Source organism: Cryptomeria japonica, chromosome 8, assembly GCF_030272615.1.
Source record: "Cryptomeria japonica chromosome 8, Sugi_1.0, whole genome shotgun sequence".
NCBI classification, from domain to species: Eukaryota; Viridiplantae; Streptophyta; class Pinopsida; order Cupressales; family Cupressaceae; genus Cryptomeria; species Cryptomeria japonica.
This window is the reverse complement of record NC_081412.1, coordinates 332,031,924-332,047,006: the sequence shown is the minus strand read 5'-3', so window position 1 is coordinate 332,047,006 and position 15,083 is coordinate 332,031,924. Positions and strand designations below refer to the sequence as shown.

At 36.5% G+C, this 15,083-nt stretch overlaps 1 protein-coding gene across 4 annotated transcripts in view; it reads right to left on the bottom strand.

The window, feature by feature from the left end:
• Positions 1-6,722: 6,722 nt before the first annotated feature.
• LOC131061524 (sodium-dependent phosphate transport protein 1, chloroplastic) overlaps positions 6,723-15,083 on the bottom strand; it is a 313,012-nt gene continuing 304,651 nt past the window's right edge. Inside the window, exons 10-12 of one of the 4 annotated variants that reach the window (XM_057995252.2) lie at positions 7,855-7,939; positions 7,623-7,771; positions 6,723-7,445 (exon numbers count right to left, since the gene is read on the bottom strand). In XM_057995252.2, coding sequence (XP_057851235.1) covers positions 7,674-7,771; positions 7,855-7,939 — 183 coding nt within the window. In that variant the 3' untranslated portion in view covers positions 6,723-7,445; positions 7,623-7,673. The remainder of the gene's footprint in view (positions 7,446-7,622; positions 7,772-7,854; positions 7,940-15,083) is intronic. The other 3 variants (XM_057995254.2, XM_057995251.2, XM_057995250.2) reach the window with 3 other exon arrangements.

The window sequence follows — 15,083 nt, the reverse complement described above, 5'->3', positions numbered from 1 at the left end:
CTGCAGGCTCACTGTTGAGCAAATTGTTGACTTGAACTTGGCGGATATCCCACAAGGGATGATTGATGACGGACATATACTTGATCCTAAATACACTTCACGGAGGGTTGAGGAAGCTTCACTTCCTTTGATCCAATGGTCACACAAAGAGTGCATCTCCATCCTTGACAGATTTCAGCCTATCTTGGCCAACACTAACGCATGGCTGAAAAGTAATGCTGTTAAACTTATCAAAATCAAGGTTGGTAAAGAAGATGATTCTACGGGGCCTCTTGGACGGAAATCTGAGATTCAGATTGACAACAAGGAGGGGGCTTCATCTTCGGGCACAAGGATCAAGTTACGAGTCAGTCGTGCAGTAGTGCTTCCTCTTGAGGAGATGACTATTTGTGGGAAGGAGAAATCACCATTCCATGTTCAAGTGATCGATCTGGATAATCCAGAAGAGGGACAACAATCTAACGATGCTCCTAAGTCTCCAGTTTCAGACTCGCCTCATGAGGCCATTCCTCTAGTTTCCATTGAGACACCTCTTTTTCCTCCTGATTTGCTCGTGGATGAGTCTCCTGAGAATGCAATTCCCATTTCAGCATACGAGCCATCTCCTGATCATCAACAAGAGAGTGTGTTGAAAGTTCCTATGGATATTCCTACTTGCATCCAGTTATCAGAAATTGATACTTCCACTTCTGGTTTTGAAGAATTCGTGAGGCAATCTTCATGCCCATTGGTAACTGAGAAAATCGTGGTCACTGTCCCAATTGATATTCCTCCCAAGGTGACCACGGTAATTCAAACAGAAACTGCTTCTCCTTTGCCTACAGTTGCTACTGGAAGTGAGTTGATGACTTTGCCTCCATGGCTTAGTTCTTTCACCCCGAAAAGGAAGAAGCAAGAGATCTCACCTGATGCCTTTGACTACCAGCAACTCAAACAGTCCAGATCCAAAGTTGCTAAGAAGGTCAAGACTATCTCTAGGGTAACTGTTGATAGCAACAAGATGAAAGTAGCTGAAATTGTGGAACCTATTGTAGATAAGCCACTTGATGAAATGTCAGCTGCTGATTATAAGGTTGCAAGGATGGAGTTGGGCAAGCAAACGCATGAGGTCATTAAATATGATGCTCAGTTTTCTGTTGCTTCATTGGTGCAAAGGTGTGATGATCTTCTAGTGAAGAAAGACAAGCTAGAAGAGGAAAACCGACAGCTTATGGCAGCCATTCATAAAATCACAAAACCTCTTGCTGAAGGGAGTAACTCCATAGGTTCTTCTGGTTCCCAAGAATCGATTTGTGGAGTGGAAAGGGCTGCTAAGAAAGTACAAGCACTAGATTCCTGGGTTGATCAGCTTCATGATCAATGTGTACAAGTAATGAAAGACATTTTTCAAATTAAGTCTAAGATGGAAACCATTGAGGAGAAATTGGATCAGACTTCTAACATTTTCAAAAAGAATCTGGAAAGTGTTGAGAAAAGTCTGACAATCTGGCGTGCCATGCCCCAACAACAGCTGAGTATTTTGCAGGAGCATGCCATCATCTCTTGCAAGGTCATGTACTTGGAATTTGAAGAACTTATGGAAAACAAGACCCTTGTTCTTAAATCCCTCATTGAGGAGATCGGTGATGCAAAGAGATTCCGGGGTGAAGTTTACCGAGGTATTGTCTCACATTGTGAAAGAGCCTCTTGCAATATAGTAAGTCAGGATGGAGAGTTGATTCTAGAAGAAGAAGTTCTTGCTGATTTATAGATCAGGATTCATAATGAATGGAGGAGCGAACAATTCTCGGCAGCTTCGATTCAAGCATTGATGAAACACCAAGCCTTTCTGCATGAAATCCAGTCTATCCTAGATAAAAACAATTCTGCGCTCCTCCACTATCACGACACTATTGTGAAGACTATGGTTGTTGCCAAGAACACCCATGAACCGAATCTTGAGGAACTAGAAGCGAGTATCCGAAAATTTCAAGGATTTGTGTCTTCACAAAATGCAACTTAAGTGTTTTTCAACACTTAGTTGAATTTTCCCTCTTTTGTAATTTTTAGTTTTGACAAGTTGCATGTAAAAGTATTTTTTGTAAAATGCAAGTTACACATTACTTGCACTTTTGTAATTACATGTAAGGCAACTACAAGTTGTGTCCGATTAGAACTGTAGTTGGAATAAGTCTTAGTTAGTTGGAGTGACTCTTAGTTAGTTAATGAAGTCTCAGTTATTTATTGAATGAGTCTTGGTGGTTGAGAGAATCTCTCAAGTTAGTTAGGATCCTCCCACCTTTTTCTCAAGGCTCCTCTTCTATAAATACTTGAGGGGTCCATTGTAATTATAATCTTTTGGAAAGCAAGCAAAAACTCTGCCAAATTTACAGCAAGAAGTCTTTGAGCTTATGTATGTGGATTGAAAGTTTTTGAAGAATAATAAAGAAGGATTACTCAAGTTTTGAATCTTTGAGCTACATGTTTGAGTTTGAGTCTTTTTATTTCTTCTATGCAAAGTGTTTCTAAAGGAGCTTAGTCCAATTTGATTTGAAGTCTTTGAGCTGCAAGTAGAGAAGATTAATTAAAATAGGAAAATCTCTAGAAGGAGCAGCATGTCTTTGAGCTTGCGTCTATTCTTGAGGAAACTTATTGTTTGATAAGAAATAGCAGTAAGTCTTTGAGCTTGCATTAGTTCTTGTCTTTGTGTTGAAAGAATAGATTATTCCAGTCTTTGAGCTGTTATCTTTTATTCGTTGTAAAATTTAGTATAGCAAAGGGTAGATAGGACTTCCAATAGTCAAGTCTTTGAGCTCGATATTGCTGTCCCGTCCCAAAGGAAGTGACAGAGGTCTTTGCGCTTTCAGGAAACTTCATTTCCTTTCTCTTATTTCACTTAAAAGTGGTTACTACTGTTATTCAATCGCTATCATTTTCTATGAAGAGAAAAGGATATTGTCTTTCTTGAAAAAAGAAGAAATATTGCTGTCCCATCCTATTTTATTTTCCAAGTTGTAGTTAGATAGGGGGAGCCTTCCCTTAATTAGGAGAGTTTTTACTCGTGTGCTGTGGTTGAAACCACAATTTTGTATATTTCCTCAAGTGTACAAAATTTTCAACCAACAAACCTAGGAGTTTTTTGCTCCTTGTAAGTTACCCTTTGTGGAGGGGAAAAAGTGAGACCGGGTGACTAGGACCTAATCTCACTTTTGCCAACATATAGGGAATATGAAAGAGCCTAGGGAGATAGCTCACTTTGGCTACTTCTTGTGAGAAAGAGAGAGCCAAGGATTATCTCTCAGGGTTTCTATTCCTCTTGTTGTATATGAAGAGAAGGTGTGAAAAATAGGGTGTGATTGATCAACTAGACTAGGAGATGAAAAATGAAGCATATATGAATTGAAATTGTAGAAACTTGCAAGACTGAAACTGAGATACTGAAAGCAGAGAAGGGGGAGGAATTTGAATGTGTACCTAGCACCAAAAACTATGTCAAACTGCCTGGGATAGGGGTGCCACACCCCTGTCTTGATTCTGCAAACATGAAGCTGCAACTGAGAGACTGCAATCTTGATGTTTTGAGCCCTCAACCTGTCAAATTTCACCTGAAAGTGGGGGGACAAGGGCACCACGCCCCTGTCCATGATGATTTTGGGATAGATCTGAGGCCTCAAGACAGTCCTTGTGCCTTTTAGTAGTCTTGAAAGTTTTCCAGGTACTTGTACCTACACTTGCAACTGAAAATAGGGTTTTGGGTGGCTATATGGGGTTTTGCCTTAGTCAAACCCCTATTCTGGTGATTTCAACCTCAACAAATAGCTGATTTGTATAGTAAAATAGTGTGTGAAGGAATCTTGTGTGTGTGCAAGACCCTAAAATGATGAATGCAAACAATCTAGAGTAACCCTATGATTTAAAGAGAACCCTAAATTCTTGTAATTGACAAAGTAAATGCTTTAAATCAATGATGCAAAGTGATCTAAAACATAAATGTAAATTTGCAAATTGATGTAATGAAGCTCATACAAAGACATGAAATCATACCCAACCCCAAGGGAGGGGTACAACCCAATCTTTAGTCGATGATCTTCTATTGCTTTCCTACATCTTCAAAAGCCCCCAATTGATGAAAGAATGCTTGATAGATGTTGTTGAAGATTCCAAAAGACCTTCTCATTCACTACATAGAACACTCCTTGTGATTGCTAGAAAACTTAGCCCAAAAAATTCTAGTTCTTCAAATGACGAAAGAGAGCTCTTATGTATGAAACCCTAGATCTTAATTTCGTCTTTAGGCCGAACTAGGATTTGAATTTTTTGCCAATTTCTTGGGGTTAAGCATTATAATATCATAGAACTATGCTCCCAAAATTTCGGGAAAAATGTTGGGGACCATGCATAACTTACGCACGGTCTGACCAACTTTTTACCAAATTTTCAGGGTCATTAGATATGATGATATTAGAGTGAATCCCAAAGTTACAACTGATTTCAAGATGATTTGATATGCGAAATCGGGCCTTAAAGGTCGAAATAAGACATAATTAGGGTTTATGATTTAATGATTTATTGGAGGAATACAATAAAAAAGGGGCACACTTAAGGTAAAGGGCCTAATTTTATGATGTGGGTAGTGATGAAATATGACTTTAGATTTAATTAAATTAATTAATTAAATGCTTAAAGGGAAATTACAATGCAAGATGCAAACACACTAAGGCAAGTGCTAAACTAAGCGTAGAATTGTACCACCCTAGCAAGGGTGTACAATTTACGACAGTACACCCTTAATCCCCAACCCAATACAAAGTTCCATTGCTTGGAAGTTGAGAAATATCCATAAGAGAATGATCTAAATTTGAAAGATTATTAGAAAGGAAAAGAGTGAAAAAATAAAAAAAATAAAAAATAGAAAAATTAAGAAAGTAATTATATATCACAAGAACTTAACTATCTGGGTGATTTGCGTAATCTCTATTGAGGCTATGGATTCATAATTAGTAGAAGCTATGTCCAAGTGAACATTTGAAAGAAAAATTAGCTTCAAGCAGCCCAATCTTTAGTTTGTAATGATAAGTTCTTATATGCTTAAGAAAGGGTAAGATAATCATATGCACACACTTGGAATTCAAAAGCATCAGAAGTTGTACTTTGATCAGTCTTGCTCTTAGTTTATCTTGGCACTCACCCTTCTGATGTGATTGATTAAGACGAGATTTAGGGTCTTTGGTTGGTCTACCAAACTTGAAATGCTCTAGACCATTTTTGTTTTGTTTTGGTTAGCATTTGTTGGGCCCTTGCAAACATGCCCCATGCTTTGCATAAAAAAAATGAGGACCCCCTCTTGATTTAATTAGATCTCTTGATTAATTATTCTTAAGGTTCTATAAATCTAAGTTTGATTTGGTGCTTGGATGGTTTCCTTTGATATCACTGAGTCAATCCACTGCTTACTTTGTCCTTTGATCTTCTTGACTACTATTTGCTTGAGGGGGCTTACTTTAATTAAGGATGTATTTCATGATTTTGATCTCTTGATAATAAATTCTATTGTGCTAACTTGGTTATACATGTCAAATGGATTAATATAAACAAGAAGGCTTAAGTGAGGTCATAAAGTCTTTACAAACCTTCCCAATCTCCCAAAATGTTAGTGAAAGCCTTCTATGACCTTTAAAATCCTATTAAAAAATGAAAAATAATGTGAGAACCATTATTATTAGGTTTAAAAATAGAGGAAGTGAGATTTGTGCAACTTTACTTTCAATATACACCGTTTGATCTCTATCTTCAAATCTTGACCATTGATGGTGCATTTAGTATTGCACTTTTTATGTTATATTTTTCTATTATATTTTAGCTTAAATTTGATGGCCCCATTTTATTTATTAATGACAACCATTTTGCATGACACAAGTTTGTGCGTGCATGTTTTGAATGTCACAAGCTTTTTGGACAGTTTTCTTGAGTGCTTTAAGCATTGAAAAAATGACATTTTTACATTTTAGTTGTCTAAATTCCTTATCATTGACCCACATTTATGAAAGAAATATTGAGAAAAATATATTGCACATTTTTTATAATTTATTTTGATCTTCATAATGATTTTATGACATGATTATTTTGATTATGTGGTGCATAATTGACTATAATTGACTCAAATTGATTCCATTCTCCTTCAAATAGAAGAACACTCCAATTTGTTGTTTGTCAAAGCATCATAAAATTAAATGTAATATTAGAACATCATTTACAAGTGACAATTTGTAGTCCAATATCATAAAGTTAACATAATGTTAAACCTTAATTCATTTTTATGATTACAAATTTCCATTTTAACTATCTTAACTTCATATCCTAACTCAGCTTTTTCTATCAGTCATTTAATTAATCTACAATTCGAATATTCAAAAGATTTATATTTATTAATTCACATTAGGTTAAGCGCTTGCTTTTTGTTATTGAGTTGACATTTTTGATTTAGATGATGTACAATATTAGCATCTTCATATTTGGTAGTTTGATTTTACTTTATCTTACATGAATTCAAAGGACGTGTTGTTTCCTGTTTCTTCTATGCTGTTCTGTTTAATTGGTTTTTTTGTAAATATTAGATTTTCATTTAGAGGACGTGTTGAATATATTGTAATTTTACTCAACATGGTGAGGGAAAGATGAAATAAATGATTTTCGCCACCTATAACATTCATAAGCAGGCTCCGCCATACTGTTGACAGTGTCAATGTACTGAAAAAAAACTCTATTTTAACATTCTGAGGTATATATGATACATGTTTGATTGTAAGGAATAGTACAGCATAAGAATAGGAACTGACTACAACGAGGACTATTCATTCTAAATCACAGTTTGTGCTGGCATAGACATTATGTGAAAGCATTTCTAACATGAAAGAAGCTTAGCAGGACTATTTTTAATTTCTCACAAGCTTTTTGGACAGTTTTGGACAGCATAAGAAGCTTAGCATTTCTAACATGAAAGAAGCTTAGCAGGACTATTCATTAACATGAAAGAAGCTGACCGTTCATTCTAGATCACTTAGCAGGACCATTCACTGCACCATATAACATGGATTCTATTTTTTTTTGCAGTAAGGGATCACTTAGCCCTTGACATCGATGTTCCCATCTGACCACAATTACTTTAAATAATATAAAATTGTTAAAAGGTTTCACGCTTTGGTTGGCTGGCCAGACACGTGCTGCTGGAACTGTTCATCTTCTGAACGGACATTAGATTAACTGCGCTTGATTGCATCTATATTATATTCAGACTGAAAATAGAGGTCGGATTCACTGTAATACTATATATACAACGTCCCAATCTCATTTTTATTTTTATCATTGGTTGAGAGGATAAGCCGCTGGGTCACTAAAATATCAACAGCCTCCCACCTGCTGAAAGCCACTTGATTGTTTCAGTGGTCTGTATCACACCTTAGGGACTGCTTTAAATATATAATACAAATGATTGTAAATTCCTCAGTCCAAAAGTTTCTTCTCTTGTTTTCAATTTTTTAAAATAGAGAATCGAAACAGGGAAAAAGGTTAATTTACTGGGCAATTCAAGCCATAACCTCTAGCAAAGGTTGATAAGGGAAAGTTCTTACTTCAGAGCAGATTACCTTGGTTTGTCATTTAGCAGATTCTAATCAAGAATAGTTTGAAGATCAGCGCTAGTCAAAGATCTGCTCTCCTGTTGAAAAGGTGTTCCATATTACAGTTCCAAGCAGATATAACCCAACAGCCACCTTGAATACATCATCCCAGGATCCTGCAGAACTAAAATTAATAAGTATTTGCAAATCAGATACGTATATTTAGCTTGATTTTGAGTTAATTTATAAAGATACAGACCATTTTGTAAAATGTATCCAGTTGCTGCAGTACCGAGAACACCTGCTAGAACTCCAGCAGTGTTTGACAGGCCCAGCAACACGCCCTGTGCATAGCTCTACATTAGAGTGACATCTTATAGGTGGCGAAATTGCCATTTCCAGAATGACTTACAAGCTTTTCTTAGTGGATAAAAATACGAAATTGACTCATTTGAATGAAATAAAAAAGGACTGAAAATATGAATGTTCTCATTGCATCCTCAAGATTGCTCAATTTTCACAACTCAAATTTTCATTCATTGATAAAGGGATCAAATGCTTTTCAACTTTATATTGGGAATTTTGTAGAATGGTGAACGTTAAGAATTATTTTCATTGAAAAAGATGCCAGAATTACTTTAATTCACAAACTAAAACTATTAAGTTCTAACATCTTTTGTGTAGTCAATAGAAGAGGAAGAAATTATGATCATTTCATTTTCCCCTCACACCATAGTTACAAGACTTATCCAAAACTCGCCATTTGGTAAGTCTCGAGGCAAGCAGGCCTGGGCAAGTCCCAGCAACCCAGATTTGGCAAAGATTCAGCCTTCTGTTATTCCCCCTTAGTGCCTGGTCACAAGCAACTTTAGAAAACCTTAAAGACTCAACTACAAAATGCCAGTCCTTTAACCCATGACTGGAAATGATGCCCTTCCTGTGCAGACGTGCCAAACATGACTGTTCAAAACACCAAATGAGTGTTAAAAAATGAGACCATAAAAAATTAAGTGTAAATCATGTGCCCGCCTTTGCTCATGTTTCCTGCACAGTTCAGGGCTTAGGAATGGTGGAGACTGACACAATAGAGAGACATGAATAGGAAAGAAGTGTATATGGAGCAAATAAAAGCTTTAAATCCTTATACTTCATGGTTTCTTTATTTTTTAATTTGTTGAGTATTGACTGCTAAGTTGCCGGTACGGGTATTGGCATGGGTATGGATACGGGCAATTTTTTTTGCCCTTGGATATGTGGGTTTGGGTATGTCCACACACACATATATTACATACAAATTTAAAAAAACAAATACAAAATTGTAAAACTAAATACATTTGATAGTTTGATACTTCATCATTGATCAATGCCAAATGCCAAAATGATAGCCATAAAGATAAATATTAAATGTCAATTGATAGTTAATATTTAATAGTCATGTTTATCAATTGGCATTTAATAATGATGATTCTCGTTGTCTAAGTTCTAGTTTTAGTTGTCCCCATTTTTATGCCTTCCAATTTCGATAGGGTTGGACTGTTCCTCAAGGTTTCTAGTTTCTCAAAGAATGTTTTGGAGTTGTTTGACACTTTTTGGGGTGATTTTGGGCAACTGGTCTGAGACTTACTATTTTTAGTAAGTGTCAATTTCGACACCGTTTGGTCAGTTGTGAGTCGGAGCTGATTTACTATTTTTAGTAACCGCTATTTTCAGTAGTTGGTCATAGTTTAGTCTCCTCCCAGCTTCAGCATGCAACATCTTCAGTCAGTAGGTTTTGTGTGCACCTTCCAGAGCTCTTTTTGGTCACTTTTGTGTATACTTACAATTTACAGTAAGTCATAGGATGATTAGTGGGTATCATGGCTATTTCTGGATAGTCAGTTATTGCAGAAGTTCATAGTGTCATGGCAACTGGAGTTTTATGGATATTATATTAAATAACATTTGAATAATAAAGTTAAATTAAACATTTAACTTTATGTTATTTAATATGATAAAGTGATTTTATAAAGTTATTTTATAAATTAATGTGACAACGTGACTTTTAATGGTGCTTTGGGAGACATGGATATTATTAAATATTAAAAGTCACTATTAATTTAAAATGTGCAAACCCTAATTAGGGTGTCGGGATGAAATCATTATAAAAAGGCACTTGGGAGCTCATTTGAGCTATATTTTGTTTATTTAATTTCTCTTGGAGAAGCTTGAGAGCTTTGGCTTTCATTTATAGGAAATCTGAGGATGGAAACCCTTGAAGTTTCTCAGTTGTGTGGACGAAAATCCATTCAACCTATTGGGTGGATTCATTCCAGAATTCACATTGTGCTTATTTGATCAGTTAGTAAAGATTTATTAAAATTTGTGAAGATTTGAAGAATTTATGAATTTTGATAGCATGCTACAGTGATCCATACCATTGCTACAGTGACAGTGATTTGTACCACTGCTACAGTGATTTGTACTTCTGCTACAGTGAGCTGTACCGCTACAGTGCTAGGTTAATTATAGTTTGGAAAAAGTTCTGGGCAGATTTTCAAGGAGTTGCGAGTTTGGTTTAGCTCTGTATCTACTGTTGCTGCACTTAGAAAATTCCCCCTATTCAGGAATAGTGTCCAGCCCCATATTGACAGTCAATGCTTAGAGTACAAGTGTTGCTATGTATCTGAATGTTACTATTCCATTCTTCAGACTGAAATGTTTTCTTTTGGGCATTGTTCAATCCATTTCAGATTGGAGTTTTCAACCTGGACCTTGCGGGTTTCAGATTTGCTGTGTGTTGGAGATAGTACTGTTCAATGTTGCAGATCCTTGTTGGTAGCAAATTTGTATGAGCCTTGAAGTCATTGGGACTGCATTGTTGTTGGAGTTGGCTCACAATATTTTCCAAAGACTCTATTTTGGATGCATGTGATCAGACTTTAGACTACCAAGGGTGTTGATACTTGCAAAGTACAATCAAATCTGCATTTCCAGATCTGTAATTTTGTAATCAGTCAACCTTTTGATGATGTGCAATCTGATTTGAATGTTAAATAATGATCTTAATGATTCTATGCTCTTGTTCTTTCAATATGTTAAGTTAAAAATATTCTAAACATCATTGCAATGAGTCTTGAATGAAATTTGGAAACATATAATCTGAAACAACACATTTATCCAATGCAACCAAATTGTTTGACGAAATTACACATATTGGAAAAGGCAAAAAATTTAGTACCAGAATAGGGTGGGACATAACAGTGGTATCAAAGCCCAAGTTCCTGCCATCCTGTAGGGAGATTCAATGACATTCAGAGGTACAACAATGGATTTTAGCAGGGTTGAAGATCGGAACAAGAGTTATGAATAGGAAGCTATCCAACTCTTTGAAGAGTACCAAAGCATGCCTGAGAGTTTTGAAAACTTGATTTCCTTTGATGATTTCTTAAGTTTGGTTGTAACCTTGAGACCTGGTAGAATGGGCATGGTGAAGTACATCAGAAGGATAATGAAAGAAAAATCATAAGTTACCTTTGAAGAAGGGTTAGTGAAGGAAGAAGAAGCACTTGTTTGTGACTTGCAGCCTATAGGTTCTTTTGGAGAAGATAAAAATAAGTCAACATGCCTGGGAGATTGGATTCTTATCTCTAAAGAAAATAGAACCACAAGTTCACTTCAGCCCTATAAGGACAAGGACATAGGAGAGTCACCTATTGAAGCTATAGATGAAGAGTACATGAAGATTGAAGGAGATGTTGTCACGGAGGTTGCCAAATCAGAAAATCAGTCATCTATAGAGTCACATCTGAGGAATGATTTTCACTTGAAAGTGCAATTTTCAGTCATGTAAAAGATGTTATTTTAGGTAATGATTGCATGATTTTCTTGGTAGGAAGCCTTGAGATAGAGCTATCCTACGAGGTTGATCACACTAGTGCATATGATGGACATATTGATAGTATAATTAAAAATGTTTTCCAGTCAGCCAATGATGATAAGTCCACATTTTATGTGAGTGTTGATGCTTATGTTGGTCCGGGTGAGATGATCCCTACATATGACGTGGATCTTGTTTTGGATGTATCTATTTTTGACCATAGTGCTGTTCTAACTTCACCTACACAGTTGTGCATGAAGGATGGCATTAATAGCATTGATGGTGTTGATATTAACCTTTAAAACAAATCTGATTTCGTGTTGCATGATACTGATCATAAATCAGAAAATTTGTATGGGGTTGATAGGTCTCAGGAGTCCTATCATTTGGCAGGACAGTTGAAGGTAAATGAAGACCATCTCATTGCAGCCATTGAACATTGTGATGACACACACAAGTTGATGGAAAAATGTTGTTGGAGGTCTTCAAGGATACATATGGACCTCGGTGGTGAACTTTCCCTTTTAGATTTACAAGCACTTAGAGAAGCGTTAGTGGTAATGAAGACCAATTACCTACAACTACTTTCCAATAGAGATCACCTTTTCATGCTTGGTGAGATCTATTTTGATGTGTTGAAAGGGAAAGAAGAGGAGGTAGATAAGATTACTAATGAGCTTAAGGTTACCCAAGATTCTTTGGAGAGCACTCAAATGGCCCTTCAAGAATCAGAAATTCCGATTGATGAGCTCTGTAAAGAATTGAGTTTGGCTCAATCATCATCATCCATGGTAGAAATCCAGTCTTCTATGGCTGCCATAACACTTGAGGATGAGAGTGGTACTCATGGTATAAGAGGAGAACCCCTTATGATGGTCAAGCATGAAGAGCTTTTAGATCTGCATGGGCTTGACAATATTTATGATTCTGAAATTATTGAGTATACACACAACCTGCACCATGGAGATCATGAGTCACCTTTGAGGGAGAGTCAATTGAGAACACACTTGGTGTATATAGCTACATAAGAGATAGTTGAGCACACACCTGGAGGACCAGCCACTAGTGTTATACTTTGACATGTAGAGGGAGACATAAGTGATTCAAATTTGGTAGAAGCCTTGGACGTTTGTGGAGAGTTTGAGGGGTTATCTCTTCTAGAGGCTCACCAGGTAGAGCTTACATCTTTTGGACCTGCCTACGAAGGGGTGTACATGGATGGTGGCATTGCTGATTTAGGATTGTTTGAGCATGTGGACACTCTTGGAGAGGCCATTGATACACTATTCCCTCATGATGCATTATCGAAGTATGGAGCTGATTTGTTGTTAGGGTATGAGGTATGTATCAAAAGAAGCATTTCAACCCTAATTCATTGGGTTGTGGTCCACACATTGGTGTTACAGAGATTTCAGATTGTCTTTTGGGGATAAAAGCTGATTGGAGGGGATGGAGAGGTTTGTATCATCCTTTCCTTGTTGGAGATTGGCATATTGATGAGCTCACATCATCCTTTGCCCTTGGAGGCACTTGTTGCTTCATTTGGAGTGAGGTTCTCAGTTGGGTAGATGCTATTTTGATCTATAACAGCAGCATATGGTGGATTGGTCTCTATTTCGGGATACAAGATAGGGAGGTAGTGATGTGGTAGTTTGGCATTCCACTTGTAGTCAATGTAGAGCAATGGGAGTTTTCAGATATTGGGGAAGGTGGATGGCCATTTTGCCTGTGGGATCCAAGTGGAGCACTCCCATGGGTGGTTATGTTACACGGAGTTGTCAGCAACTTGAGGATACTCCCTTTGGTGATTTTTGCGGGCATACTTATTTGGCCACTCTCAGAATATATTATGATTCTCAATCTGGGATCCAAAGATTTTCATGATAGATGGAATGCTTCCTAGGTTGCTACAGATTGATGACAATTATGGTAGAGTGGCACAATGGAATGGTGGAGCCATATCTTTGAGATTGATATGGGATCCTGATATTCTGATCTACATACAGGTGCAAATAGCAGTGGGTTTGGTATGCAGATGTAGATTGCTTAAGGGCAACCAATCTTTGAGAAGGGCGGACTGTAATGTCCCCATTTTTGCGCCTTCCAATTTTGATAATGTTGGCCTATTCTTGGAGGTTTCTAGTTTCTCAGAGAATGTTTTAGAGTTGTCTAACACTTTTTAGGGTGATTTTGGGCAACTGGTCCAAAACTTACTATTTTTATTAAGTGTTAGTTTTGACACTGTTTTGTCAATTGGGAGTCTGAGTTGACTTACTATTATTAACAAATACTATTATAGAAACCATTATTTCTGGCAATTGGTCATAGTTCAATATCCTCCCAGCTTCAGCATGCAATATCTTCAGTCACCAGGTTTTGTGTGTACCTTCTAGAGATCTTTTTGGTCACTTTTACTATTTCTAGTAAGTCACAAGATGATTAGTTGGTATTATGGCTGTTTTTGGATAGTCAGTTATTGCAGAAGTTGATAGTGTCATGGCGACTGGAGGTTTATGGATATTATATTAAATACCATTTGAATAATGTTGGTTGAAAATTTTGTACACTTGCGGAAATATACAAAATTGTGGTTTCAACCATAGCACACGAGTAAAAACTCTCCTAATTAAGTGAAGGCTCCCCCTATCTAACTACAACTTGGAAAATAAAATAGGATGGGACAACAATCTTTCTTCTTTTTTCAAGAAAGACAATATCCTATTCTCTTCATAGAAAAGGATAGCGATTGAATAACAGCAGTAACCACTTTCAAGTGAAATAAGAGAAAGGAAATGAAGTTTCCTGAAAGCGCAAAGACTTCCGTCACTTCCTTCGGGACGGGACAGCAATATCAAGCTCAAAGGCTTGACTATTGGAAGTCCTATCTACCCTTTGCTATACTAAATTTTTACAACGAATAAAAGATAACAACTCAAAGACTGGAATAATCTATTCTTTCAACACAAAGACAAGAAATAATGCAAGCTCAAAGACTTGCTGCTATTTCTTATCAAACAATAATTTTTCTCAAGAATGGACGCAAGCTCAAAGACTTGCTGCTCCTTCTAGAGATTTTCCTATTTTAATTAAACTTCTCTACTTGCAGCTCAAAGACTTCAAATCAGATTAGACTAAGCTCCTTTAGAAATACTTTGCATAGAAGAAATAAAAAGATTCAAACTCAAACATGTAGCTCAAAGACTCAAAACTTGAGTAATCCTTCTTTATTATTCTTCAAAAACTTTCAATCCACATACATAAGCTCAAAGACTTCTTGCTGTAAATTTGGCAGAGTTTTTGCTTGCTTTCCAAAAGATATATTTACAATGGACCCTCAAGTATTTATAGAAGAGGAGCCTTGAGAAAAAGGTGGGAGGATCCTAACTAGAGAGATTCTCTCAACCACCAAGACTCATCCAATAAATAACTGAGACTTCATTAACTAACTAAGAGTTACTCCAACTAACTAAGACTTATTCCAACTACAGTCCTAATCGAACACAACTTGTAGTTGCCTTACATGTAATTACAAAAGTGCAAGTAATGTGTAACTTGCATTTTACAAAAATTACTTTTACATGTAACTTGTCAAAACAAAATTACAACTAAAGATTACAAAAAAGGGAAAATTC